This window comes from Ailuropoda melanoleuca, chromosome 7 (assembly GCF_002007445.2).
Source record: "Ailuropoda melanoleuca isolate Jingjing chromosome 7, ASM200744v2, whole genome shotgun sequence".
Lineage (NCBI taxonomy): Eukaryota > Metazoa > Chordata > Mammalia > Carnivora > Ursidae > Ailuropoda > Ailuropoda melanoleuca.
This window is the reverse complement of record NC_048224.1, coordinates 130,249,122-130,275,486: the sequence shown is the minus strand read 5'-3', so window position 1 is coordinate 130,275,486 and position 26,365 is coordinate 130,249,122. Positions and strand designations below refer to the sequence as shown.

Below are 26,365 nucleotides of genomic sequence, written 5' to 3'. Positions count from 1 at the left end.
AAGGACTTTAGGAAGGGAGTATTTGATCTTGGTTATGCACATTACAAAAATGTAAAAAGGAATAAAAGGGAGGATGAGAGCATGTCAGCTCCAGGGGAAGCGGGAATTCGATCAAGCTTCCACAAGAGGAGAAGGACTAGAGCACGACAGAGCTGAACTAACGTGAGGTTTCTTCATCCCACTTCCTTACTGTCCTCATCTAGACAACGCTGCTGGATAACAAAGCGAGAAAGCCTGATTCTGATCTTGCTGTTCAGTCTTATAGAGTGCTCACTTTCACAAAAATAATTCCAAAATAAGCAAAGAATCAGGCCCTCAGGCTCAAGTACCAGATCTACCCCTCACCCTGGGGAAGCTATTTCGCCTTGCAAAGATTTAGTTTCCTCATTTGGAAAATGGTGATCACAACAGAACCTAATTTGCATTATCGTCACAAGGTACAAATGAGGTAATGCCTAAGGCAATGCCAGGCACTTGGGAAGGTGCATTAATGTTGGGCTCACTGTTACCCTTTCACACGAGAATGGCTGCAGAGCAGAAGACAACGTGCAGTTAATACCCATCAGACAGCAGTCACACTGCATCGGGATCTCTGCACTGACCTCCCTCCCCAACTTCCAGTTTCACATCCTGCACAAGGCCAGTTCCTTAAAAGCTTACAACTCCTTCTATCCACAGTACACAGCCATCCTAATAGGCAGCGGTCAGCAAACTCAGCCTGCAAATCCCACCGCCCCCTATTTTTGTAAATCAAGTGTTTCTGGAATACAGCAGTGTTTACAGCCGACGTATGTGCTCCAAGAGTCAAGCAGTTGTAACTGCGACTGGGCGACCCCTGAAGTCAAAGCTGTTTACTCTCCAGCCTTTCCCAGAAAAGGTTGCTCACATTTGCTGTAAGGTTTTCAACAATGTTGATACTCTGGCGAATTAATCGCTACCAATCAACATTGACTCTACACCTACTGCTCATGTGCATTTAGGCATCACAGGGAAGAAAGTGAGAGCCAACACTGTACGACAGTATGGCACCTGCTTTGGGGGAACTTTCAGTAACCAGTCACAGAGTAAGAAAATTACAAGGGGAAAAGAGATTTAAAAGTAAGAACACTGTGATCCAGAGAGACTGAATCACTGATTTAAGTTTAGTAAAACAGAAATTACAACAGCAATATATGTTTAAAACTCTGGCAGCCTGTGGGTTTCCCCTAAAATGTGCTTTTCATTTTTTCCATAGTAATAGAGCCTTAGCAGAACAAAAGACCCGAAAGACACAGACTCTATCTTCCTGACTGTCTTACAACTAGACCTGACAAACTAATTCCTAGACGAGGGGCTAAAGGTAGAGCAATGAATCCAACTCCAGCCTCGATTACTTGAAAAGAAGAACTGCTTGTGCTTCCTTTCTTCCCTTCTCCTATGGGCTTCCTGATAGGGCAGGAACTCAGGTCTGACAATATGATTTCCTATCTCTGAGCCAACCAACTTAATACACCCAACTAGGCATTGCTCTAGGCATCTCTGCCTCATAGACCATGCTGGCTAGCAACGACATGCAAAAAACTGACTCAGAAGATACCGTGTGACTAAAACTTTTATAAAAATGAATTTTCGATCTATTCAAACTACCTCAAAACATTTAGAGGAAGTTCCAAATAAAATATTAATGCTATTTGTCTAGCTAAATTTCCATGGAAGAAGTTATCGCATATAGACAATGACCTAATAAATATTGTTCAAAGGACATGCCCTGGACAAAGGCACAGTTATCCCAGCCTTGCTCTGTAATGACTTAGACAATATTCAACAGCTAACTGTTAGAAGGGCTGTTGTAATTATGCATATTTCTATGAGGAAAGTACTGGAAGTTATAAGAAACTTCTGATGACACAAATATACCTAATAAATCATTGCAAAAATGTGACATCTTGGGGTGCCTGGGTGTCTCAGTCGTTAAGCGTCTGCCTTCGGCTCAGGGCCTGATGTCCTGGGATCGAGCCCCGCGTCGGGCTCTCTGCCCTGCTGCGAGCCTGCTTCTTCCTCTCCCACTCCCCCTGTTTGTGTTCCCTCTCTCACTGGCTGTCTCTCTGCCAAATAAATAAATAAACTCTTTGGGGAAAAAAAAAGTGATATCTGCCTTTATTATAGGTGATATTTGGGTAGATGAAAATGAAGAGCAATTGAAAGCAACGTGCTAGGAGTGGTTAGAAAGACAAACTCAGTAACCAAGAATTTAAAATAAAAGACTCCTTGGAAGCGGTCAGGCTATGAAAGGGAACGGAATCCCTTTGTTGTATGTTTTACAAACAGACAAAACTAAAGCACTTTTGAAGAAGAAAAGGGTATGCTCGCCAGAGAGATTTCTATGCATAGGCGACAACAGATGTGGTAGTCCAGGGAGAGGAAAGTAGTTGAGACTTAAGGCCAATCTTCCTGGCTGGGAGAGAAAATAGAGAAAGACACAGAAGGACACAAAGACGGCTAATATCAGGGAGAAATATAAAATATTTAAGAATTCTCACTGCTGTTGGGGCACCTGCGTGGCTCAGTCAGTGGAGTGCAGGACTCGGTTTCAGCTCAGGTCATGATCTCAAGATCCTAGGATCGAGCCCCATAGAGGCTCCACACTCAGTGCTCCAAGTCTGCATGGGATTCTCTCCCCCTCCCCCCAGCCCCTCCCCCCTGCTCTCATGTACACACGTGAGTACTTGCATGCTCTCTAAAATAAAATCTTAAAAAAAAAAAAAAAGAATTCTTACTGTTGTCAAAAGCAAACAGATACCCACTAGGTATTTCTGTGGAGAGAACTGAAAGAAGGACACCATGGCCCAAGAGCATGAGCAAAGGAGAGAGTGGTGTATGTGAAAGGTCCAAAGGCGGCCTTCGGGTCTGACAGCCATGCAGAGATTTTTACCTCTCCTTGAGGGCAACCAGAAGGGGTGAAGCAGGGCAGAGAGGACTAAGTTTCACTCCAGGAATCATGCTGGCTGCTACTGAAAAGGGGACTAGGGAGGGGGGGGAGTGAAGATGGAAAAAACCATTAGCTGACAACCGCAAGAGACTTGCTGAAAACCAGCAAGGCCTCCAACCACAGCACAGGTGTGGGCAATACAGACAGAGAAAAGCAGCTGGGCTTGAAAGAGATTCAGCAGGCAGAGAGGGCATGGTGACTTAGTGAATGTCAAGAACTGGGGAGACGGGGGTGCCTGGCTGGGCTCAGTCGGAAGAACACAGACTCCCAATCTCAGAGTTGTAAGTTCAAGCCCCACACTGGGTGCAGAGATTGCTTAAAAATAAAATCTGGTATTTAAAAAAAAAAAAAAGAATGGGGGAGATGAGTCACTTCTGGCTCTGGCACGCTACATGACAGAAGCTGCCAACTTACAGAAAAGAAACAGGTTGAGAGGAAAACTATTCACTGTGGACAAGTTAAACTGGAGAAGCCCGGGAGAGGAGACTGATGGTGTCCAAGGGGTTAGAGTTCAGAAGAGCAGGCCAATAAGAATGCAGATCCACCCAGAACAGAGAAAGCATGGAGGCAGATGTCCACATGGAGGAATCCAGAACAGGAAACAGAGAAACACCAAAGCCAGCAGTATGTAACTTACCCCTATATCATAACTGAAGTTTTGGAAAAAATAAGATACTAAAGAAGGAGCTGGAAAAGACAAAAATTAGAAGACCAAGGTGCAGCTGGGTTTTCTTTCCAAAAAAAAAGTGTTATGTACAAATTAATATTTCAGAATGTTTCCATTTGTAAGTTCATGTATTTATAGTAAATAACTTAAAAGGGCAATCTAACTCTCAGGACTTTTGTCCTTCAGTTAAACAAAAATAATACTGTTTAGACTTCATATTTCATATTTAACTTTACTGGCTCTCCTGTTACAGCCTAGTGATAGTATAAATTTTCTTGCTCCTCTGTGAGGCATCACACTGTCTTCAGGAAACTCCAACAAAGATTTCAGAAATAATGATCATCTGAACAAAAATAAGATTGTTTTCTGATACTCAGTGATCAATTTGTGACTGAGGACTTCAAAAAATGAAAATGTATGCAGTTTTACAGGATAAATGATATGTTGTACTTTCATTCCACATTCAAAGTTGAAAAATACGTGATTTTAGAAAACGTAAGTCAAAGGAATTATAAGCAAATATTAATTTACATTTTGGATATCAAAGAGCAGAGCCATTCAAGCACACAAATGAAGCCCACACTTTCAAAAATCCTTCTACTTGAATAGTAAATAGAGCATGAAAACAGACTTTCATCTTGCTAAAAGATGTTTCAGGAATAAAATTACTACACAAAAGCATTTTCTCTTTAAATGTTCTCTGAATAAAATATTACCTATTACTATGCAAAATCCACTCATTATCTGTTTCTCTTTCTGAAGGAATAGAAGATGAAACAGTGGCTAATGGCAGACAACCAAAATCTAGGTGCCTCCACTGACTCCAAAGACTACTGTACATTAATTAGTTCTAAAGCCAAATGGGGGAAAAATCATAAAAACTATTTTCTTTTCCTAAAAGCTCAAAATACCAGATAGATGTAAAAAATCATGGAATTGTTAAGAGATATCCTACACATCTGAAAGTTATCGTTTTGTCCAGAGTTTACTTTCTTTCCATGTCCCAGGAAAGACAATGCTCTTTAAAATGATCCTTGTTCAAACACGAAGTCGGTCATGGAGGTACTTTGAGACATACTTTATAACTTCAACGATATTATTAATCACATACTCATAAAAATTATGGCTCTGAGTTTTAAACAGGGAATTGAAAATGACCTCTGCCAAAGTTCACAGGGTCCCATCTGTATGGGAAATCACGACCAGGCCACAGAAGAGAGGACCCCTAGGAGCAGCTTTCTCCTGACTACCTGCTGTTTCCAAAACACTGGCCAGACATTAGCTGCACACACTGCCAGGATCAAACGGAGGCCAAAAGCCACTGCTTATTTCATGGGGACTCAGAAATTAACTTTAACCAAATTACATTTGTGCTCTCAAGATTTTTATTTTAACAAAAGCTCACAATCAACTTAGGGGAAAAAAATGTTATTTGAACAACTAAGCGGTTATCCAACAAGACAGTAAGTTGTCCTTCCTTTTCTCTCCTTTACAAAACAATTTCTTTAAGCCCTCTACCCGTTAGAATTCATCAGATGAATAATATAGAATCACAAATGCATCTGTTTTTATTCCTTAAATAAAATTCCTTAGCTTTGGGGGGAGGAGGCATAAGCTCCTCTTCACGTATTTTTTTAACTTTTTATTTTGGAATAATTGCAGAATTATAAAAAAAATTCACAAAAATAGTATGAAGAATTATTGTATATCCTTCACCCAGATTCACCAAATGTTAACATTTGTTAACACATTTATTTATCATTCTTTTCTCTTAACATCTCGGGGTAAGTCAAAAACAGGATGTACTTTACCTCTACAGACTTGAGTATTTCCTAAAACCAAGGTTAAGTCTCTCATGTAATCACAGTACAATAACCAGATCTGAAAATTAACATCGTCTAATCTAATTGTCATTATCTAATCTGCAAACCTTATTCAAATTTCACCAATTGTCTCATTTATGACCTTTACTACAAAAGAAAAACATTTTTTCCTGGTCCAGGAACTAATCCTGCATTTAGCTGTCACGCATCCTTAGTTTCCTTTGATCTAGATAAGCTGATCCACTTTTGTGTTTCTTGACCTTGACACTTTCGAAGAGTACAAGCCATTTATTTAGTACACTGTCTTCCAATTTGGTTTGTCTGCTGTTTCCTCATGATTATATCCATGTTATACATTTCGAGAACAACACAGAAAAGAAGTGCTATTTTCAGTGCATCATACCTCAAGAGACACGTGATGTTGACACATCCCACTACCAGTAATACTGTGATCATTTGGGTAAACCTCCAGGTCTGTCCATTTTGAAGATATTATATTTGCCACTGTAATTAATTAGTATCTCCTAGGGATATACTATGAACCTATGCAAATACCTGAGGTTCATCATACTTTCACCCACTTAACTTAAGCATCTCTCACTGATGATTCTTACCTAAACAATTTGGCACAAATGGGGATTTTTCTACATTAATTAAAAATCTACTGTAGAAAATATCTGTGCCTCTTCCCTCTTTTATCTTTCTTATCTATTTCTGTCAGTATGAACCCACGGACTCTTATCTTATTCCATGGGGTTTAATCCATTGCTAACAATATTTATTTTGTTGCTGACGTTTTCCCAGATTGGCCAGTGGGAACCACTTAGAGCTGACTTCTGTGTCTTTTTGACATATCATCATCTTTGAGCACTTGATTACTTTCTTATACAAGATGTTTCAAGCTCATCTTAACACTCTTTCGGAAATCAGCCATTTTACCATGGAGTACTGGTTCCATTTATGAGACTACAGTATTTAAAAAATAAGATCTGGGTTCTTGGTATGCTCACTGCTATGAGTGTCAGTGTTTCCATGACCTCTCAGCAGGACAGAGGTTCTCAATCGAGGGTGATTTGCCCCCCTCCCTCATGACATATGGCAGTGTCTGGAAATACTTGGTTGTCATAACTGAAGGGATGCTACTGTCGTTTAGTGAGCAGAGGCCAAGGGTGGTGATAAACATCCTACAATGTGAAGGGCAGCCCCCCCACAACAAAAAATTGTCCATCCCAAAATGTCAATAGTGCTGAAGAAACCCTGAGCTACAGAGTATGTATATATATGTACACACACACATGCACACAATAACATATTTGTACACTTATTTTTCAATCTACGTTAAAAATCATGAGTTTCAACTCAACACCACAGGGCTCACTGTATCCTCATCCATTTCCACATCTATAACTGCTTTCTCTGACAATGAGAAATGTCGCTCATCTTATCCACAACCCATGTATTTATTTCCTCAATCCCAGAATATACATAAACTGGTTTTAGAACTGCTAACCCATGAACTTGGGGGAAAAAAACCTATTAACTATAGTTTAATGTTTGTTTATACATGTTGTGTTTAGCTTGAGGGTATCCAATTAAAATATGGTTAAAAGTTATTTAAGGCTAGATTTTTTCTCTCTTCCCCACCCCTGTCACCATGATCATTCATACAGTACTATCCATTTGTTTCTGTTTGTACTCCATTTCAGAATTCTAAAAGCAAAATCAAAAAAGTCTCTCCCTTTCATCCCATGTACTTTGTTTCCCAACCCCCGAACATTTCTACCTGATCCTCTCTCCACACCCTGTAAGTACAACACCATCTTATTAGTTCTGCTCTTGTGTATGTATAGGTGTTTCCAGAAAAGAGCAGATACACATATATATTCTTACTTCCCCCTAGTCATCCACCAATATCTATTCTTTTTTCCTTTAGTAAGAGAAATGCTACTTTTTAGCTTAGTATATGGCCCCCTTGACATCTACTACATTTCCCATCTTCCCAGCAGCTACATACGACCATGTGATTAAACGCCAATAGGATGGGAGCAGAAATAAAGGTGCTTTCTAGGTTATGCCCTGAAGGAAAAAAAAAAAAATGGGTGTGAATTCCCCCTGCCACCTTCCTGCTGAGGCTGGTTGATGGGCACAAAAGCAGCCACTCTGGGGCCCCCAAATGAAAACCATCTGCTGTAAATTTAAGAGTCTCCCTACCAGCCCTTGACAATCTCCTTTTGAGACTATGACATGCAGAGAAATTAAATTGTATCTTTCTTAGGTCACTATATTTTTTACTCTCTGTTATAACTGCTTAGACTACAGCCTAACTGTGAAGGTCTGCAGGTAGGAAGAGGACAGAACATCTCAGGAAATGAAAACAACAGTAAAGTAGGAAGAACAAAGGCGTAATGAGACAAAGGGGTAACAAAAGGTAATGAGACAAAGTGTTGTAAATGAACACAGAGTCACAGGAAGGCAACAGGGAGACATTAAAGAGTTTTAAGCAGGGAAGGGATCATTAGGATTGTACTTTAATATCTACTTTGTCCATACTGAAGAATGGATTGGTGCAGATAAACAGTATTTACAGAGAAACCATTCAGAAAGCTATACACTGGGCCATGACATACATAGTAGTAACATGGGATGGCAGAAACAAAGAAAAGGAAATCAAGCCAGAGGTTATTTAGATGAAGTAGATAGAGCAAGCCCCCTCACAATGCCTTTGCAACCACTCTTCTGAGCCCCAGGGTTCACCTTCCTACCAGGTACTTCAGGGACTCTGCATCCATTGCCAGAAGGATTAGCTTCTCTGGCCATCCCTCATCCTTGGAACACCAGCTCATCCAACTACTCCCATCTCCTCAAAACACCTCTGCCAATTCTTTTTTTTCTTTTTTTTTTTTTTAAGATTTTATTTATTTATTTGACAGAGAGAGACAGCCAGCGAGAGAGGGAACACAAGCAGGGGGAGTGGGAGAGGAAATAGCAGGCTCCCAGCCGAGGGGCCTGATGCAGGGCTCAATCCCAGAATGCCGAGATCATGCCCTGAGCTGAAGGCAGACGCTTAACAACTGCGCCACCCAGGCGCCCCACCTCTGCCAATTCTTTTCCAAGCCGCTCCACAATATTTTCTGAGATTGCTGCTCCAAGACCATCAGTCAGGTCTACCAAGGGGTCAATATTCTCGTGCAACACTCCATCTACCATCTTGCCTCACCTGAAAACTTCAGTGCCACCAAGGACCTCACTTCTTCAGCAACCCTCACATACCTCCCTCCTTGAGATCCACAGCCACTTCAAGAACATTACCTCTTTTAATCCTTGGAGAAACTTCTATTTCCTTGAGGTTTATTTTATCTGGTCAAAAAAATCTCCAATTCCCTGTCATCTACCAACATCCTCGTCACAACCCAATATTGCTGCAGAATGTATGTCACCCAACTCAGGACCTTCCTTCAGATTCTAACTCCCGTCACCTTGTGTGGATGACTCAGGCAACATCCTCACCATTCAGCTCTTAGGATCTCATTTCAAATAATCTATTCTCTTACTTTTGCCACCTAGTCCCAGAGTCACACCCTGAAATCATCTAAGGTTCGCTAACTACACCATATTCAAAACCACCAGTTCAAAATAAATTGCTTATTCCAACTGCAACCTCCATATTTCCACTCATTTCCCAAGTGCCTTGACTGGACCAATACTGAACCTTCCAATCTAAAATGTGGGACATTCTGCAAGACAGCTGCCCTGGACTCTTCTGAAGAGGTAATGACACGAAATCCAAAAAGAAAAGGAGCAAGGTAATAAAAGAGACATAAATAAAAGCAATGTGTAAACTCTGACTGGATTGTGGGTGGGATTTAAAAAATGATTTTTTTAAAAAGACAGTTCTTTGCAGAACTGGGAAAACTTGAATATGGACAGTACATTAAATGATATTATGAGATTCCTATTAATTTTCTTGAATGTGAGAATGGTATTGTGATTTTGTAGGAAAATGATCTTACTCTTAAGATCCATACTGAAATATTTAGGAGTCATATGTCATGATGTCTGCAACTTTCCTTCAAATAGTTGAGGAACAAAAACGAGGAGGAAAGGGAAGGGAAGGAAGAGCAAAGAGAAGGAGAAGGCCAAGAAAGGGAGAAAAGGAGAGACGGAGGAAAAAAAGATGTAGAAAAGCTTAGCAATCTAGTTGAAAAGCATACAGGTGTGAAAGGTACTATTCATTCAACTTTTCTCCAGGTTTGAAAATACCTAAAATAAAAAGCCTGTGGGCAATGTATAAAGAGGGAAAAAAAAAAAAAGTCTAATAAACCTTTTGAGCTAACTATACATATATTTCAATCTGATGTGTATACATCCACATCTTTCTCTGTGCTCATCCAAAAACAATAAAGATATTGTAGGATGGGAAGGTGGCTTAACGAACATGAGACTGCACCACACCTTACTCTGCAAATTGCCTCCCTACTTAACAATTTGTAAGGACATGTCTTCAAGTACCGGCTAAGTAGTAACTTAAACTGAAGACGCATAGTAATTCCTTCAGTCCATCCATCTGGTGGACACCGTGGTTGGTGAGAATTTGGGCTACTGGAAACAATGCTGTCATAAATGTCCTCATTAACACCACCTCACAATTCAGTCTTTAACTCTGTAGGATAAGATTTCTAAAGACTGAACAGATAGGTCAAAGGGTATGCCTTTTAACATCCAATACCAGATCATCTTCCCAAGACAAGAGCAAGTCATACTCCAAACACTCCCAAGTGTGCCCCTCCCCTGGACTTGCCCTCCACAGTGAGTTATCAGTCTTTCAAAAAATGCTACCACTCTGGGGAGCTGTTCAAAGGAAGCACAAAGCAAGGTACTCTCAAGAGAGTCGCCTGTAAGTCCTAAGGCAGTGCTCACATTACTTCCAAAGAACCAAACGCAGAGGTGAGGCAAGAAAAATAGCCCCACATCTCAGTCCCCATCACATTTTTTCACTCCATCATCATGGCATCTGTGAATTCACATTATCTTTCTGTCTGTTTCATATCGAGTTTACTAGAAACTCCTTGAAATAGGGATATTATCACTCATTCATTAATTCATTTAACAAGTATTACTCACCTACCATGTGTCAGGCATTGCTAAGCCCTAGTAATATACAAGTAAAAAAGATAAACACCATCACTGTCCTCACGCACCTAATTTTCTTATGAGATAATCCAACATTCAGCAATTAGACAACTAATATTTTAATTACGGTTACGGTAAATGCTTTGAAGGAGCAGAACAGGGTGCAATGAAAGCATATAACCCAGCACACAGTACCAGGAATGACTTTCAATATTGGACTTTCACTATTGTTTATCTATGGCTTCATCAATTTCACATATCACTAACTGACTGATAATAACTTCTGACATATGATCTTAAAATACGTAGTTTTGGGGCACCTGGGTGGCCCAGTTGGTTAAGCGACTGCCTTCAGCTCAGGTCATGATCCTGGAGTCCCAGGACTGAGTCGTGCATCAGGCTCCCTGCTCAGCAGGGAGTCTGCTTCTCCCTCTAACCCTTCCCCCCTCATATTCTCTCTCAAATAAATAAATAAAATCTTTAAAAAAAATAAAAATAAAAAAATAAATATGTAGTTTTATAATTGTAATGAGAGAAGGACAAAAGAAGGTAGGAATTAAAGTTACTGAGCTAGTACTGTGCGAAGTTCTTTTACATACTTAACCTCAGTTAATCTTCCCTATTAATTTACAAGGCAGAGGCTAACACTCCACTTTTAAATGCAGAGTATGAGACTCAGAGAGACAGAGTAACTTAACAAAAATCACATAGTTACCAAATGCTGTCAGGACAGGATAGAACCCAGGCCCGTCTTATTTCTTTCTATTGTATCACAGTGAACCAAAGGCAGAAATTTCACACTAAGCCTAGGAAAAAAACTATCTGCTCAATAAAACACATTTTATTTTACAGACGATACATATAAAGTTAGGAGAATAACAGCAAGGTCATGATCTGGGGACCCTGGGATCTAGCCATGCATCAGGCTCCCTGCTCAGCGGGCAGTCTGCTTCTCCCTCTGCCTCTGCCCCCCTGCTCAGGCTCCCTCTCCCTCTGCCTCTCAAATAAATAAAATCTTTTAAATAAATAAATAAAATAAAAATGTGGTGACTAGTGAATGTATGAAGTAGAGTAAGTAAGGTGGCAAACATTCATTTAAATATAAAACACGAAAGTGTATTCTATTAATATGAAAGAGTATTCCTTTCAGAAGCCAGAGTAGAAAGCAACACTAATATTTTGACAAACTGCCCATATGCCATGCCACCACGTTACATCAAAGTTTAATAGAGATGTGATTTGACAAAATATTCTTTCTCAAACTATCTCAAATTCATGAATTTACCACTCAAGCTCACTAGAGCAAAACCCAAATTAACCAAAATCTAATAATTCAACAACCACAATAAAAATTACAAAGATACTGGTGGGGGAGGAATCTAGAAAACTCTTAAAAATATTTTAAAGGCCTCCAGGAATAATATTACCTATTAGCCTGTTTATGTTTATGTGTGTGTGTTAAACACACTGGGACAAACACATACCCAAATTAGATGTGTGTTCCAAACACACACTAAAGTAATTTGGGGGACATATTATTTCCAAGGAAAACAGACCCCTCCACACCTACTTAACCAACATATAGAGAAAATATGTACCTGTTGCTTATGGTAGAACATGGCAGAGTTAAAAAAAAAAGTAAATACTCCACAATTAAGGCTAAAAAAGAACTAGAGAATGAGCTAAAAAGAATGCAAAGAGGATTTTTCAAATGTGTATATATTTTGGATACTGATGTTACTGATTTTTTTTTTTTATTTCATCTGAGTTCACTTGAGAGCTTACTGTTTTCCTTTCATTGACAAAGGTGAATCGCTAGCTCATAATATTAGGTACAATCACTGTTACCTGTTAGTTAACAAACGTTAAGAGAAGAGAGTGACAGTAAAAAGAAAGGGAGGGAATAAGTGTCTCCAGATCTAACAAGAGAATAAAAAAGAAGAAAAGTGAAGATTTTATGATTATTAATCGTCACAGACGAAAATGAGCAGAGAAAGGTAGATATGTAAAAATAGTCACTAGGGGCCCCTGGGTGGCTTAGCCGGTTAAGCATCTGACTCTTGATTTTGGTTCAGGTGGTGATCTCAGGGTCATAAGATGGAGGCCCATGTCAGCCTGGAGCCTGCTTGGGATTCCACCTCTCTCACCTCCTCTGACAAGTGTGACCTTTGTTAAGCATTAGAACTGACCTGAACGTATATGAGGTAACAAAACTGCATTAACTAGAGAATATTTTTATAATTTGCTCTTATAGCACAAAGGGCTATTCCCTTTACTCTCAAATTAGTCAACTGGAGGTCACTATATTTTATAGATCCATACATTTTCAAGTTTCATTCTTCAAAACATCATCGACAACAACAAAAGACAATAGTTAATTTGCTGCACTGGCCAATAACAGACTTCAGATTATAGAACCATTTTCCATACAGTACATAAAATACTAAATGCTCATCTAGGAAAGGTCATGAATCATAAGGTTAATTAAATAATTGAAGGTATATACATAAAGTATAGGGCTGCTAAAGAAAATGAAATACCTATTCTTAATTAGTATGTCAGTTTATTAGTATGTGATTAGTATGTCAAGTTTTTCTTATTTCTGTTTAGACACGCAGTAAGCACATTTTCTGAATTCTCTAGCATATCTTCAAGATATTTTCTAGAACTGGACACCATATATAACAATAGGACCCCAAATGTTTGTTTCCACCTCGAATAATGTAATTATCCAGTGCATCTTCCATTCTCTTCAGTGCTTCAGTTCTATCAGAACCATATGTGATCAGCTAAAAGCAAACAAACAAAAAACAATTTACATAGGTATCTATCAATCTATCTAAAAGTCAAACAATTTATCCTAATAAAAATCAAAATACTTCCTACCAGATTTCATAGAACATCTTTTGAAACTTCACAGTGGTTCAGTTTGTAATATAATGCATGGCACTAAGACTTTTAAAGCTAAATAAATATGAAAATCAAGCTATTTCAGACATTTCCCCTACATTCACTATCACAGAAAAGAGCTATTTGAGCTCAATAACAATGTAATAAAAACAAGCATAAAAAGTTTAAAATGAAAGATATCAAAATGTGAACATTACTTGGGACAGAATATCAACATCTGGGATAGGGAAGGATTAGGCAAGATTTGTTTTTTCTCTCCCTACGAGAATGTCATTTCTAAGTTTGACACCCTGCTTAGCTAGCTTTTACACATAACAGGCCGCAGAAGCAAAGGGTGCTTGTATTAGAAAATCAGAAGGGTCTTCCTGTTCTATATGATTTTGTGCCTATTTAGAGGAATCTTAAACAAATTAGCAATTAAATACAAGCAATAAGTAACATTTTATTACTAATTTGCTTGCTATTAAGACCTTAAGTACTCATAAAATATTTTTCTTGTTATTATACATTAGTCAATCTGTACTGTGCAATTACTTTAGAACATTCCATCAGTTCCTCAGTTATCAAGCCAGGTTGAAAATTTATTTGAATACATTTCTGAACAGAAATGTATTCATCAAAAATGGAACCACATCTATTAAAAATCAATCTATTTTTGTTTATTTTTAAATTAAATAGCGCTTCTCTTAACAAACAAAATACCTAAAGTTCACTTTAATGTTACTGTAAAAACTTAAGTGAAAAAAGATAAAAAGTGGTTTGCTTGTTGCAAGTACATAATCTTGAGAAAGGGTTTTTAGTAAACTCTGCAGTCAGAATTCTATATTTTATGAGCTCTTACAATCCTAAAGATTTTAAAAGATGTAAGAATTTAAGCAGCGTTGTTATTTTGGAAAGTCAAATTTCAAAAAGACAGGTTGGCAAAAAGATATCTTATACTCATATAAAATTTAATTATGTACAATAACCACAAATAATTACTGATTCATAAAAATTGAAAAGAAAAGGTAAAAAGTACTTTGAAAAACATGACTTATCACCCCAACTCCTTGATATGGTCTTCGATTCATACTTCTATCCCAGGCAATTTTCAGGAATGACCAAATAACTTAATTCATCCTCACTGTATGGGCTGCATTGGAGCCACTGGTTAGATAACTTTGTTATTGTTGGGAAAGGGGATCACTATTGGATTTGACTGGGAGGAGCCACTGACTGACTTGATTGGGGGAGTATTACAGAGTAACATAATATTGAAATTTCTCAAGAGGAGGAAAATCTGCTCTGCTTTCACTTTTCCATCAGTGCATAATTATTTATTTAATTATAACACATGATTCAGAGAAAAGATCAATTTCAGATTTTTTTAATTAAATAACTTTCACTGCCTCTTCAGAAGAAAAATGAACACAGTCATTAAGAAATCGAACTAACTTTTGAAATCATTGGATCATAATAAATGCTAATATCACTTCCTGGTTGGATGCCGCTGTCAACCCGGACCTGGGAGAAAGAAAGAAATGAAAGTAACTTCATATTGTGTGGATATTTTTCTCACAACAATTTTAATTTCCAAGGGGCAGATGGATAATTTAATCTCAAGTAACATTTCAGCTTCTGGAAAACAGAAAAACAATCTAAACTATATAGGGACCAAATTATCTTGATCTGTTAGTATACAGTATAACGTATTTTTTGTTCTTCCACTAAACAAAGGAACTAAGAAACTTCAAAAAATAAGAATAATAATAATAATACATCACTATCCTGGGTTGCATTTGTAGCTATTTGATGGTGTCTTCCAACTGAAGCATGGCATGAATGATGCCCCTTTTAGGCACACTCCCTACTGTACCCTTCTAAGAGCTCCAGGGGGGACCCCAGTCAAGCCATGCAGCAGGACTCGGGAGTTCTGCTCATCAGCCCTACAGGAACGCTGGTCCTGTGGCTTTCATGTCTGTAATACTTTCCTTTTTTGCCTTACCCTCTCAACTGTACAACGTTTTTTCTCTGTTACTGTTAGTCCCCTGAGACTTAAATGTTTACACAGCTTTTCTCATAGCTTTGCTTTGTAAGGACACAGCCCCAATTAGAGTTCTGATTTTGCGATTTTCATGGGGAAAAAAAAATAGCACGAGTTCAAAATATTCCTTTGAAGACCCTGATTGCTGTTAACCAGCCAACAAGTTAGTTAGTACATCGCTGATTCTTGTTTTCATCTCCCAGTTTGATACCAGCGGTAAGGCACAGAGGTTAGCCATGAAAAACTTTTAAAATGAGCAGTTGCTGAGGACGAAATATTTATTAAATTATTGTGCCTAAGTTTTGGAATCTGAAGTATTTAAAAGCTAATCAAAATACTTAAGACTGTCAAGCATGTCCTAGGGGTCTTGAAGATAGAGGAATTTAATCGAAGCTGCTAGGAACAGCAGGACTTTGATGCCCAACATTGTAAAGAGGTGGGAAGAGAAGAGCGGAAGCTCACGTAGCTCTTCACCTGTGGGAAGAAGCCTTCCTAATAAACAGCAGCTCATCTGTCTGCAGCAAGGCAGAAAAAGGTCAACACAGCGGCTGTTAGGCCTTTAATATTTTAATTTAGGCAATTATCAAGGGACCACATGTAGAACCTCGTGTCTAGGATATCCACATGAGGGTATGATGATGGCTTTATTATACGGTGACATCAAAAGATAAACCATAGTTTCATTCTCTTAAAAAAAAATCACACTACTATTATTCTCTTTATAAGGCTTTAGAAGATAACACTGTAACATACCCAGAGTGCTTTTATTTCTGTATTTGCAAACACGAAAGTATGGGTATTTGTATTTACATTCACATTCATATATGAAAATCTTAATTTTAAATGAAAGTCACTCAGCACACTTAGAACATATCTTGGCTATTTTCTGGAAACATACTTCAGCTCTATGAAATTCACAATGTTTATAAAAACCAGAAAAGAATTAATAGGACAGCTGTGAAAGCAATAAAATCATAATCTACCCTCTCCCCACATTTATATAGCCCCCAAACAGCAGCTGGCAACCAAATTACATAACAGGAAGGAGCTTTCTGAACTTGCATTTTCTTAATTTTAGTAGCAAAAAGTTAAAAAGCTCATTTTACTGCCATTTATTATAATTTAAAACCAAAGCATGCTTGCTAAAGCTGTGTTTCAAATTGAGACTGGTACAAATTATAAAATATTTGACTTTAAATAAACCCTATTTGCTACATAAACTGCTACAAGGCTAATGTGGAACTCTGCTGTTCAACCCACTGGTCAAATAACATAGACAATAAAGATTATTTATTACTTTCTTCTATAGTTCATAATTTAAAATTTTAGATACCTTGAACAACACCATCCTAAAAGTTAAGTTACCTAGGGCTCTTGGATATAAACATGTCATCTACTGAAATTATGATCACAGAAGGTATGTCATTTTAATTTTAAAATACATAGGGTAAAATCAAGAGGTATTATACATAATCAACACACATCTCTAATTGAACACATTTCGTTAGCAAAGCAACATTTCCAATTTAAAAGTGTAACAAAGCATGAAGACTCTGACTTATAATTTCCTGCTTATATAGCTTTTTCCAAATAATCATCAGCTTTTTTAAATTTTAACAATGAATTAAAAGTCAAACTAAGTCACCATTCCTCTATGGAAACAAAGGCTACACACACACACATAAGCTTTTTGTGCCAAAAAGCTTTAACAAAGTCAAATAGAAATGTAACTAAATTTCTGAGCAGAACAAAACTGCAGTCTGATAACAATAAATTTATAAAATATGGTGATCAAAGATTTTTAAAAAATCTTCATCAATGCCGCATAAGTAAATTTTAGGCTTGAAGAAGCATGTGAAAAGTACAGTCTGTAAATTAACCCTGAAGTATGTATTCTTGTGACCAAAAAAGGTAACAGCCAAAAAGAGTTTCCCGAGTTAAAACTGACTGATCTAGTTAGAGCAGCAAAGAGGAAAACCCAACACTATCAGCACTACCACCCAGGCACCTGTGTATGAGGGTCTCAAGCCATTGCTCAGAAACCTCTGGCATAATTTAAATGTCTTTCTTCTGTATCAACGGTGGACCGTGTGAAACTATCAGCCGTCTCCCACCCTTCATGCTCGATTCACCTCTCCCCCTCAGTCCAACTCCCAGCCCGCCATGTCTACCTGACAAGTGACAGCCCAATCTGATTAAATGCTTCCAAGGGAGGGGACTTGTGGGCCTCCATGACAGGCCAAAAGTGATCACCATGGAGATACATAATTACAGCTGTCAACGCATCTACTGTCCTGCTGACATCAATTTGATTGCTCCCAGCAATAATGATAGACAAAGCTTGGTGTGCACTCTCCCGCACCCAATCACTTTATCTATTCCTTGGTCCATTTAGCTGACATGCAACATTCACACAAGCAAATAACAGCAGTAAGCAGAACATTTAAGGCATTTTAATTGTTTTTTCTTTCTATGGATGGCTCACAACTGCAAATGTTATTACATAAAACTCCTGCTGCAGCATTAATTGAAGAAAGATTTGGTGGGACAAAGACTGTAGGGGGTATAGTTTGTCCATTATCACTTGTACTTTCAACAGGTCTCACGTTTGAAAATTGCAAATTGCAAAAACTTGGGAGGGCAAAATGTTTGACATCCTGTTAGCTATTACAACATGGTGAAAACTTCTAACAACTAGAGTAATCATTATGAATTCTTATTTAATACTTTTTTGTTTGATTAAAAAAATGTTTAGATATGTCCCTATGATACTTGTTTTCTCATCTGCTATTTAACATCACATAATGCCTGTTAAATCTTTACAATTTTTTTTCTGCCTTCAGGCTTTGAACACAGCATGGAGTCTCCCAGCCTAGAAAGGGTCAAGTCTCTTCAGAATGCATATGGGCAAAAACAATTTAAAAAGTGAAATAAATCATATATCCAATAACATCTATGAATTTAGAATCCTTCCTGCAATCTTTCACAATCTTCATGCCAGTAATCAAACTGAATAATCATATTCACAGATGGTACAGCCTTGTCATCCACTAGTTAACATAATGTCATATATATGCACTTATTACCTTAAGAAAAAGGGTATGTCCTTGTTCTTTTTATGCAGCAAAAACTATTTGAAGAACAGCTGTTACATATAGAAGAATTATGAATTAAGTGGACAGTGATCACTTTTCTTTAGTTGGTGGAAATATGTACTTCTTAAAAGTCCGTGACACTTAACAGAATGAGGCACACTTTGTTTTCCTTAATCCATTTCCATTAAAGGGCTGATTTTGTGCCTGAATTTTTGACATCTGACTATACAGGGAAGCTGGATAAGATTTAGTGAAAAGATTAAAGTCATTTCCCATTCTTAGGATTCTGTGCTCTTTCACTACAATTTTCAAAAGATTTGGGAACATTGTAAACTATCGTTTATTTACTAGTCAGATGTCTCTGGACTTCCCCTGTGAAATGAATTCTGACTTTCCTACATTATCACAAAGTACAAAATATTTTTTTAAAAACAACAAAAAACTGTCATTCCCCAGGAATTTCACTTGTCCTTCAATTTACACCCTTTAGTGTTGACATGCTTTAACATAAAAGTATGACATAAATCAAGGTTTTAACCCCTCACTTGGTATTACAGCTTAATGACTTACACCAGGTAGATGTATTGGTTCTTGGTACTGAGACAATCTCCCAATGGACGGTAAACCAAAAGACTTGTAGGGGTCCTGAAAGTTCAAAGGAAAGGAAGCACAGTCTTTGAATATAAATCAGCAAAGTAAGGTTAAATATTTATACAAAGAAGAAGCATTTATAGATCTATTTTCAACATACAGTATTTACCAAATCACAGATTGCAAAATATTGTCTTATACTCTCTCTAGACTACTTAGACAAGTATTTAAAAATCAAACAGAACTGTAAGCATAATTTAGCCTGACCTTAGTCATACTTTATTGAAATTGGTAAAATTCCAACATTTATAAATCTTCTTAAAATGCTTTGGGCAAAAATAAAATAACCTAGGCGCTACATCAAAACATCCTCGAGTTCAGAACAATAACTGTAGTGCACCTAAGATACTTGTTTTTCTTACTCTCAAAAACAGGTCACATATGGCAAAATTAGAGAATTGTGGTTTTTCAAATAGAGACCTAAAAGAAACTTTGCATGGGCTACTAGATATGTGCTCCATTTGTAAACATCTTAGATCATCAAAATAAGTATTAAATAAGTTCAGCTTCATAACAATACCACTTAAAATATAATAAAAAGCAAGAATAACCAGGCCAAGTATATTCTCAAGATCCTTACAAAACATTTCAAAACAGCTTCCAGTATTCTTAGACACAGATACTATTAATTTACTTTTTGTTTTGACAAACTTCGAATTCTAAAAGTAAAACATAGTATAAATGTTTCCTTGAATTATTTTAATCATTTGAAAGAAGATTTTCAGAGATTGACTGCTTTATTATCTGATAAATAGTTACAAAATAGTATAAAAGTATTGGACTGACAGTTTAGGAGTAAAATCCGTAATTAAAAATTATGAATGAAAGCTTTGCAACTTAAGTTTTAATTGCTACTTTCATGTAAGCATAAGGGATTAAATTATTAGAAAATAAACTTGCAAAAAAAACTTAAGTAAATATTGAATTAACAACTCATGTGCACCCAGGGTGGGCTCTAAAAAACAAAAAGCACAAAACAAACAAAAACACAGAAATAAATGCTTCTGTTTATTTCAATGTGATTTGAAAACAAGCAAACAAAACAAAAACCATGGTCCGTTCAAGCATATTGAATATTTAACAAAAGCAAGACTATTTAACGAATGCTTTGTTGCCCTTTAAACTGACTGGTAGCTATTTTTCCCAGCCAGAAAAAATACATGGAGCTTAATTAAACTCAATCTTTTAAAACTATTTTGAATTATGTCAAAACTCTCTGCCCTTTGTTCCGGTTGGATTCTGTATTACATAAGCATGTAACTCCACACCAGTTATGAAATCCTAACTTTACCTTTTGTTTAGCTTTACCTGGTCCCATGACTTTGGGACACAACCACCATCCTTCCTCTCAACACCATTCATTTTACCTCAGCATAAACCCGACATTCAACTGCCCAGCCGTTGATGGGAATATCAGCTTGTTTGTGCCTAAGAGGGTAACCCTTGGCAACACGGATCATTTCTTGGACTAGGTCCAGGCCAGTAATGCATTCTGTGACGGGATGCTCAACCTGCAAGGCCAATATGTGCCCATCAATAGGTGTGGGAAAAAGTAAATAAACAGAAATAAGCAAGAACAAGTTCAACAACTTCTGGGTAAAATGAGGTTAATTATATTTAACATTCAATCACTTTTAGCTAAAAAATTAAGAGAATAAAATTAAACATAAACTCATACAAGGCATGATTTTTAAAAAATACCTTAGAAGTATTTGTAAACTATCTGTATTACTTTCTCCATTTTTAATTAGATGTCATCCAGCAATGTTTAACACTTTCAATTTTGAAACTACTTCCTATCTGAAAATTACATATTTAGCTGCAATCCTCCATATGGCTGATAATCAACCTATCCCACTACACTTAGCATGGCATCCACAGAGGCAGCTTATGATTTTCCAAAGCACTAGGCTAGCCTAGTCTCACCCAGTCTCATGCTTTCACTAACCTGTCCTGACAAGCAACCAGATTAGCGTACTCTTACATCAATGCAGTGTAGCAGAAAGGAACAGATGGATCCTGCAGGTTGTTTTCCCTTCAGACTTAGATGGGGAGTGCTTAGCATGCACAATAGCAAAACTGAGCCAGTGAAATCACTCTGCTCTCTCAGCAAATTGCTGGTAACTACTTTGGATGATGCTGTCATGGGGATCCCTGGCCTTCCACACTCACACATGGGATGCACGTATACAAAAACATGCACCAACATATAGGGATACTAACAGGGATACACACCATTATGAATTTGTTTGATTGCTTACAAGTTCCTAAACTTAACAAAGCTAAAACAAAGCCACTTTTGGCACTGATAAAGAGCAGATATCTGTCTTTCATTGAAATCCCTGAATAAGTTTTAGAAATTTAAATAAAATTTCGGCTGCATCTGCTGCTTTAATACCAATTTCTTCTCTCATAAAAATTAAGGATGTTCTAAACACACTTCATAATAGTTTCTTTATCATGACATGTCTAATTTCATACACTCTGACACGGGAAAAGGTCAATTAACAAAAGAATTGTCTTCCCATCTTCAACTACACTAATTGAAGGATAGGACTTAGTCATTATAATAATCTTGAAGCTTATCATAAGCAGACAATGCCATGGTCTTAAAAAAAAAAAAAGCTTTGTAAAAATAAACAGATGGCATCCATAATTAGCTCTGTGTGTGTTATGAGTTTGTTTACAGTTTCAACAACATTTTAAGACATTTTGACATAATTTTAATGACAAATCATCACTAAAATAAGCATCTACCCTTTGTAAAATAAATGTGACACTAAATAAAGATCTTATTAGATAGTTCAAAAAATAAATTTTTGAAAGCAAGCTATGGTTTTTTTGAGAAACAAGATTCTATATGACAAATATAACAAAGGAACAAGTGTAAAGCCTATCTTTTATTGCTAGAAACAAATTTCATGTGAGAAACCATCTTACCATTCTATTCAAAGTGAGCCTACTGTGTGCCAAGGGCTTTAAATCAATACTAGTCACACACCTCATTAGGTGAAAAAACAATTTTGAAAGTTAAGTGAATGATTTAATTCTATTCTATGATTAACTCCTTCTAGGTCTGGTGTCCAGGAAAGTACGCATTATACACTAGGCAAATAGATAAATACTGAATGAATAAATGAGCAGCAAATCCAGAGCCACATCTACAGTAAATGGTAGAGGCAGGGCTGGAATTCAGGTCACTCTAGAGACGGTACGACCTTCCTATTCTCTTCATGGAAAAATGTACATGAAAACATGAAGTAAATTGGGATGCCAGCTGGCTCAATCAGTGGAACATGCAACCTTTGATCTCAAGGTCATGAGTTCAAGCCCCATATTGAGTGTAGACATTACTAAATAATAATAATAATAATAATAAACAACTTTTTAAAAATGTAGTAAACATAAACAGCTACATAATTATGAGCATTGTCTTCTATAAACCACAGTATTATGAAAGTGTAAAGACATAAATTCATTATAAGGCTCTGTTTTACCTTAGAAGACTTCTCTGTAACTGTGTAAGAAAAAAGTACATGAGATCCATATTGAATGGAATCCAAAAATGGACCCACTTTATCACAACTTAGAAGTACGGAACAGAAACAGCACATTTTACAATCTAAATTAGTGCACTGCAAGCATTTCAAAATAAAATAATTAAGTAGATAATTAGAATAATAACTAGCTGCTAAAGGCAAAATGATTACTTGCAGAATTTAAAATGTATGTCCACTTAGGTTCAAATATTGTTAAAGAAATCTTTCTAAACACATTTTAATAGAATTCTGAAATTATCCAACTGGATGTATGAATTATTATTACCAGGAATCTTGTAGGCCTAACGATGTTTAAATAACCATGTATAGCCCCATTTCCGAGAACTTGGAAACAGGTCCACTCTGCAAGTCAAACTCAATACTTAAGAGATCAAAACAGAGATATACAAAGAGACAAAACAGCTCCCAGGCCAAAATATAATTCAATAGAAGTTTTAAAAATATCGGGTGCCTGGGTGGCTCAGTTGGTTAAGCATCTGCCTTCAGCTCAGGTCATGATCCCAGAGTCCTGGATGGAGCCCCACATCAGGCTCCCTGCTCAGCGGAGAGTCTGCTTCTTCCTCTGACCCTCCCCCATCTCATTCTCTCTTTCTCAAATAAGTAAATAAAATCTTAAAAATAAATTTTAAAAAATACCTTTAAAAGGAGAGAAAAAAAAAAGGAAGGAAGGAAGGAAGGAAAGGAGAAAGGAAGGGAGGGAGAATCAATGGAAAGTGAAGGTAGCCACCCAGAATGAAAGGTTATACAAAGAAAGAGAGTCAAAGATCAGTGCCTGGTAGGCTGATGAGTTTGTCTTGTCCCACCTAGAGGAAAAATCTACACAAGTCTAATGCCAATAAACATATATTCCGAGGGCTGTTATGTGGAAGGAAAAAAAAAAAACAAGGTTTCTGTGTCCCTTCTATTTGGGAAACACTGACCTCAACTACATTAAACATGTGCTTTTAAGAAAGACTCCTCCGGGGGCGCCTGGGTGGCTCAGTTGTTGAGTGTCTGCCTTCAGCTCAGGGCGTGATCCCAGGGTTGTGGGATCAAGCCCCACATCAGGCTCCTCTGCTGGGAGCCTGCTTCTTCCTCTCCCACTCCCCCTGCCTGTGTTCCCTCTCTCGCTGGCTGTCTCTTGTCTCTCTCTGTCAAANTGTCAAAAAAAAAAAAAAAATCTTTAAAAAAAAAAAAAAACAAAAAAAAAAAGAAAGACTCCTCCGACTCACTAATCTGTCACTATGCTTTGGGTTCTCAAGAGGAGGGTATCATATGGTGCTTATTTAACCACACACCTCCTCCTTTTGCAGGATATCCCTATGGGTTGACAATTCCATGGAACACACTTTTAGAAACAATGCCTTAAACATTCAAAATACAAAACTGAATTCCCTTATTGTGACTATCCTCACCAAACAAAATTTTTTTTAAGATTTTTTATTTATTTATTTTAACAGAGAGAGAGACAGCCAGCGAGAGAAGGAACACAAGCAGGGGGAGTGGGAGAGAAAGAAGCAGGCTCCCAGCGGAAGAGCCCAATGCGGGGCTTGATCCCAGAACCCCGGGATCACGCCCCGAACCAAAGGCAGACGCTCAACAACTGAGCCACCCAGGCGCCCCCTCACCAAACAAATTTTTGAGAACCTGGCTTCATACATATATTTTTTTACCCAAGAGAAACAGGTGCAAGTTCCAAGAAGCATATGAATAAGGGATACACTAAATAGTATGATTCTGCATTTGACGATCAATATGTTGACATTTTAATAAACAATCTTATGATTTAGTCAACAAAGACCTAACCCCCACCCTCAACCACACACACACAAACACCCAAAAAAAATAAAATAAAATAAAATAAAAACCCACAGCAAAGAAAAGGAAAGGAAAGAAAAAAAAACAGAGAGAGGCCCAAAACTAGTCAGAATTTCTGAATTCTCAAAGACAAATTTTTGATTGGGATCAGTGAGACTGCGCAAGCTGGAGGGTCTATTAGTAGCTGATAAATCAGTCTATACTGGCAACGCCTCTATCTTTCCATTAATGTTTTGTTCAAACAGGTGCAAAGAACTACAATCATGAAATGTCATATTATGGAACATAATCACACACAATTATGCTACAGTGAGTATATATAGTTCTATATGCCTATATTAGTCACAAACATCCAACTTTTTATTAATCCATTTGCTATTTTAATTTAGTTTTGCCTTCCTGATCACCATCAAGCTGTCACTACTGTCAGTGTTTGTGTTTAGACCTCTTGCCACTGTTTTCAAAGGTATTTGTTGCTTTAAATGTATTTGCCCCCAGGGGCGCCTGGGTGGCACAGCGGTTAAGCATCTGCCTTCTGCTCAGGGCATGATCCGGGCGTTATGGGATCGAGCCCCACATCAGGCTCCTGTGCTATGAGCCTGCTTCTTCCTCTCCCACTCCCCCTGCTTGTGTTCCCTCTCTCACTGGCTGTCTCTATCTCTGTCGAATAAATAAATAAAATCTTTTTAAAAAATAAATAAATAAATGTATTTGCCCCCAAAAATAAATAACTGAGCTTATCAGATGCAACAGTGAGGTAAAATTGGTTTTGCTTCACCACTGAGTTCTTAATGTATCAAACTTCAATAGTGATGAACTTAGAAAAACATATCCTTGTGGCATTGTGTCTGCCATTGCACTGTAATCTTTAGCCTTACTCCTCACTTGATACAAACTAGGAAGTATCTGAAACTGGTGGATAAAAGTATAATGAGATATTTCCAGTCTCAAAGTTATCTCCCTAAAAGATACCTTATTGACAACACAGGGAAAAGTAGTTAAGAAATGCGAGAGACACCACCTTAACCAAGCCAACCGCAGAAGTAATGGGATAAACAGACATCACGTTTCTCCGATGTGGTGCTCAGAGAAGCACAATACATTCTCTGTAGTATACCTGCCAATATGCACGGCATCTTTACAATCATGAGAAAACAGACAAATGCAAAATGAGAAATGTTCTACAAAGGGCCTGTGCTCATGAAAAAATGTAAAGACCATAGCTGACCAAAAAAATAAATAAAAGACTAAGGATGGAAAGAAAGAGGTATGACAAGTAAATATAATATAGGATCCCAAAGCAGGAAATGTGTTTCTTTTACGATAAAAGACATTAATGGAACAACCGGTGAAATCCGAATAGGACCTCTAGGCTGGATGATAGGTAATATGTAAATGTTAATATCCTGATTTTGATAACGGTACTGTGGTAATGTAAAATGTTCTTGTTTTTAGGAAATACAAACAGATTTAGGAGTAAAGGGACACCAGGCCTGCAATCTACTCTGAAATGTTTCAGCTAAAGCAGACAGACATAGATACATAGATACAGATAAAACAGATAAAGCAAATGTAAATGTTAGGGAAGGGTGTTCAGAATGTCTTTGTAACATTTTGCAATTTTTCACTACATCTGGAATAATTTCACATAAAAGTTAATAGAAAGTAAAGCAACATCACTAGCTTGTTTTTATATATAATAAAACGTTAAAAAATAAAGATATCTGATTTGATCATTTTC

The 26,365-nt window shown here is 37.4% G+C and overlaps 1 protein-coding gene across 6 annotated transcripts in view; it reads right to left on the bottom strand.

Annotated features, from left to right (window-relative positions):
* Positions 1–26,365, bottom strand: part of PCCA (propionyl-CoA carboxylase subunit alpha) — a 390,617-nt gene that overhangs the window by 183,452 nt on the left and 180,800 nt on the right. For all 6 annotated transcript variants that reach the window (XR_004626797.1, XR_004626798.1, XR_004626800.1 and 3 more), the window contains 4 exons: positions 20,635–20,778; positions 19,187–19,261; positions 14,933–15,001; positions 13,302–13,377 (listed from right to left, as the gene is read on the bottom strand). Coding sequence is in view for 1 of the 6 variants with exons in the window: in XM_034665428.1 (XP_034521319.1) it covers positions 13,302–13,377; positions 14,933–15,001; positions 19,187–19,261; positions 20,635–20,778 (364 nt within the window). In the remaining 5 variants the exon portion in view is untranslated. The remainder of the gene's footprint in view (positions 1–13,301; positions 13,378–14,932; positions 15,002–19,186; positions 19,262–20,634; positions 20,779–26,365) is intronic.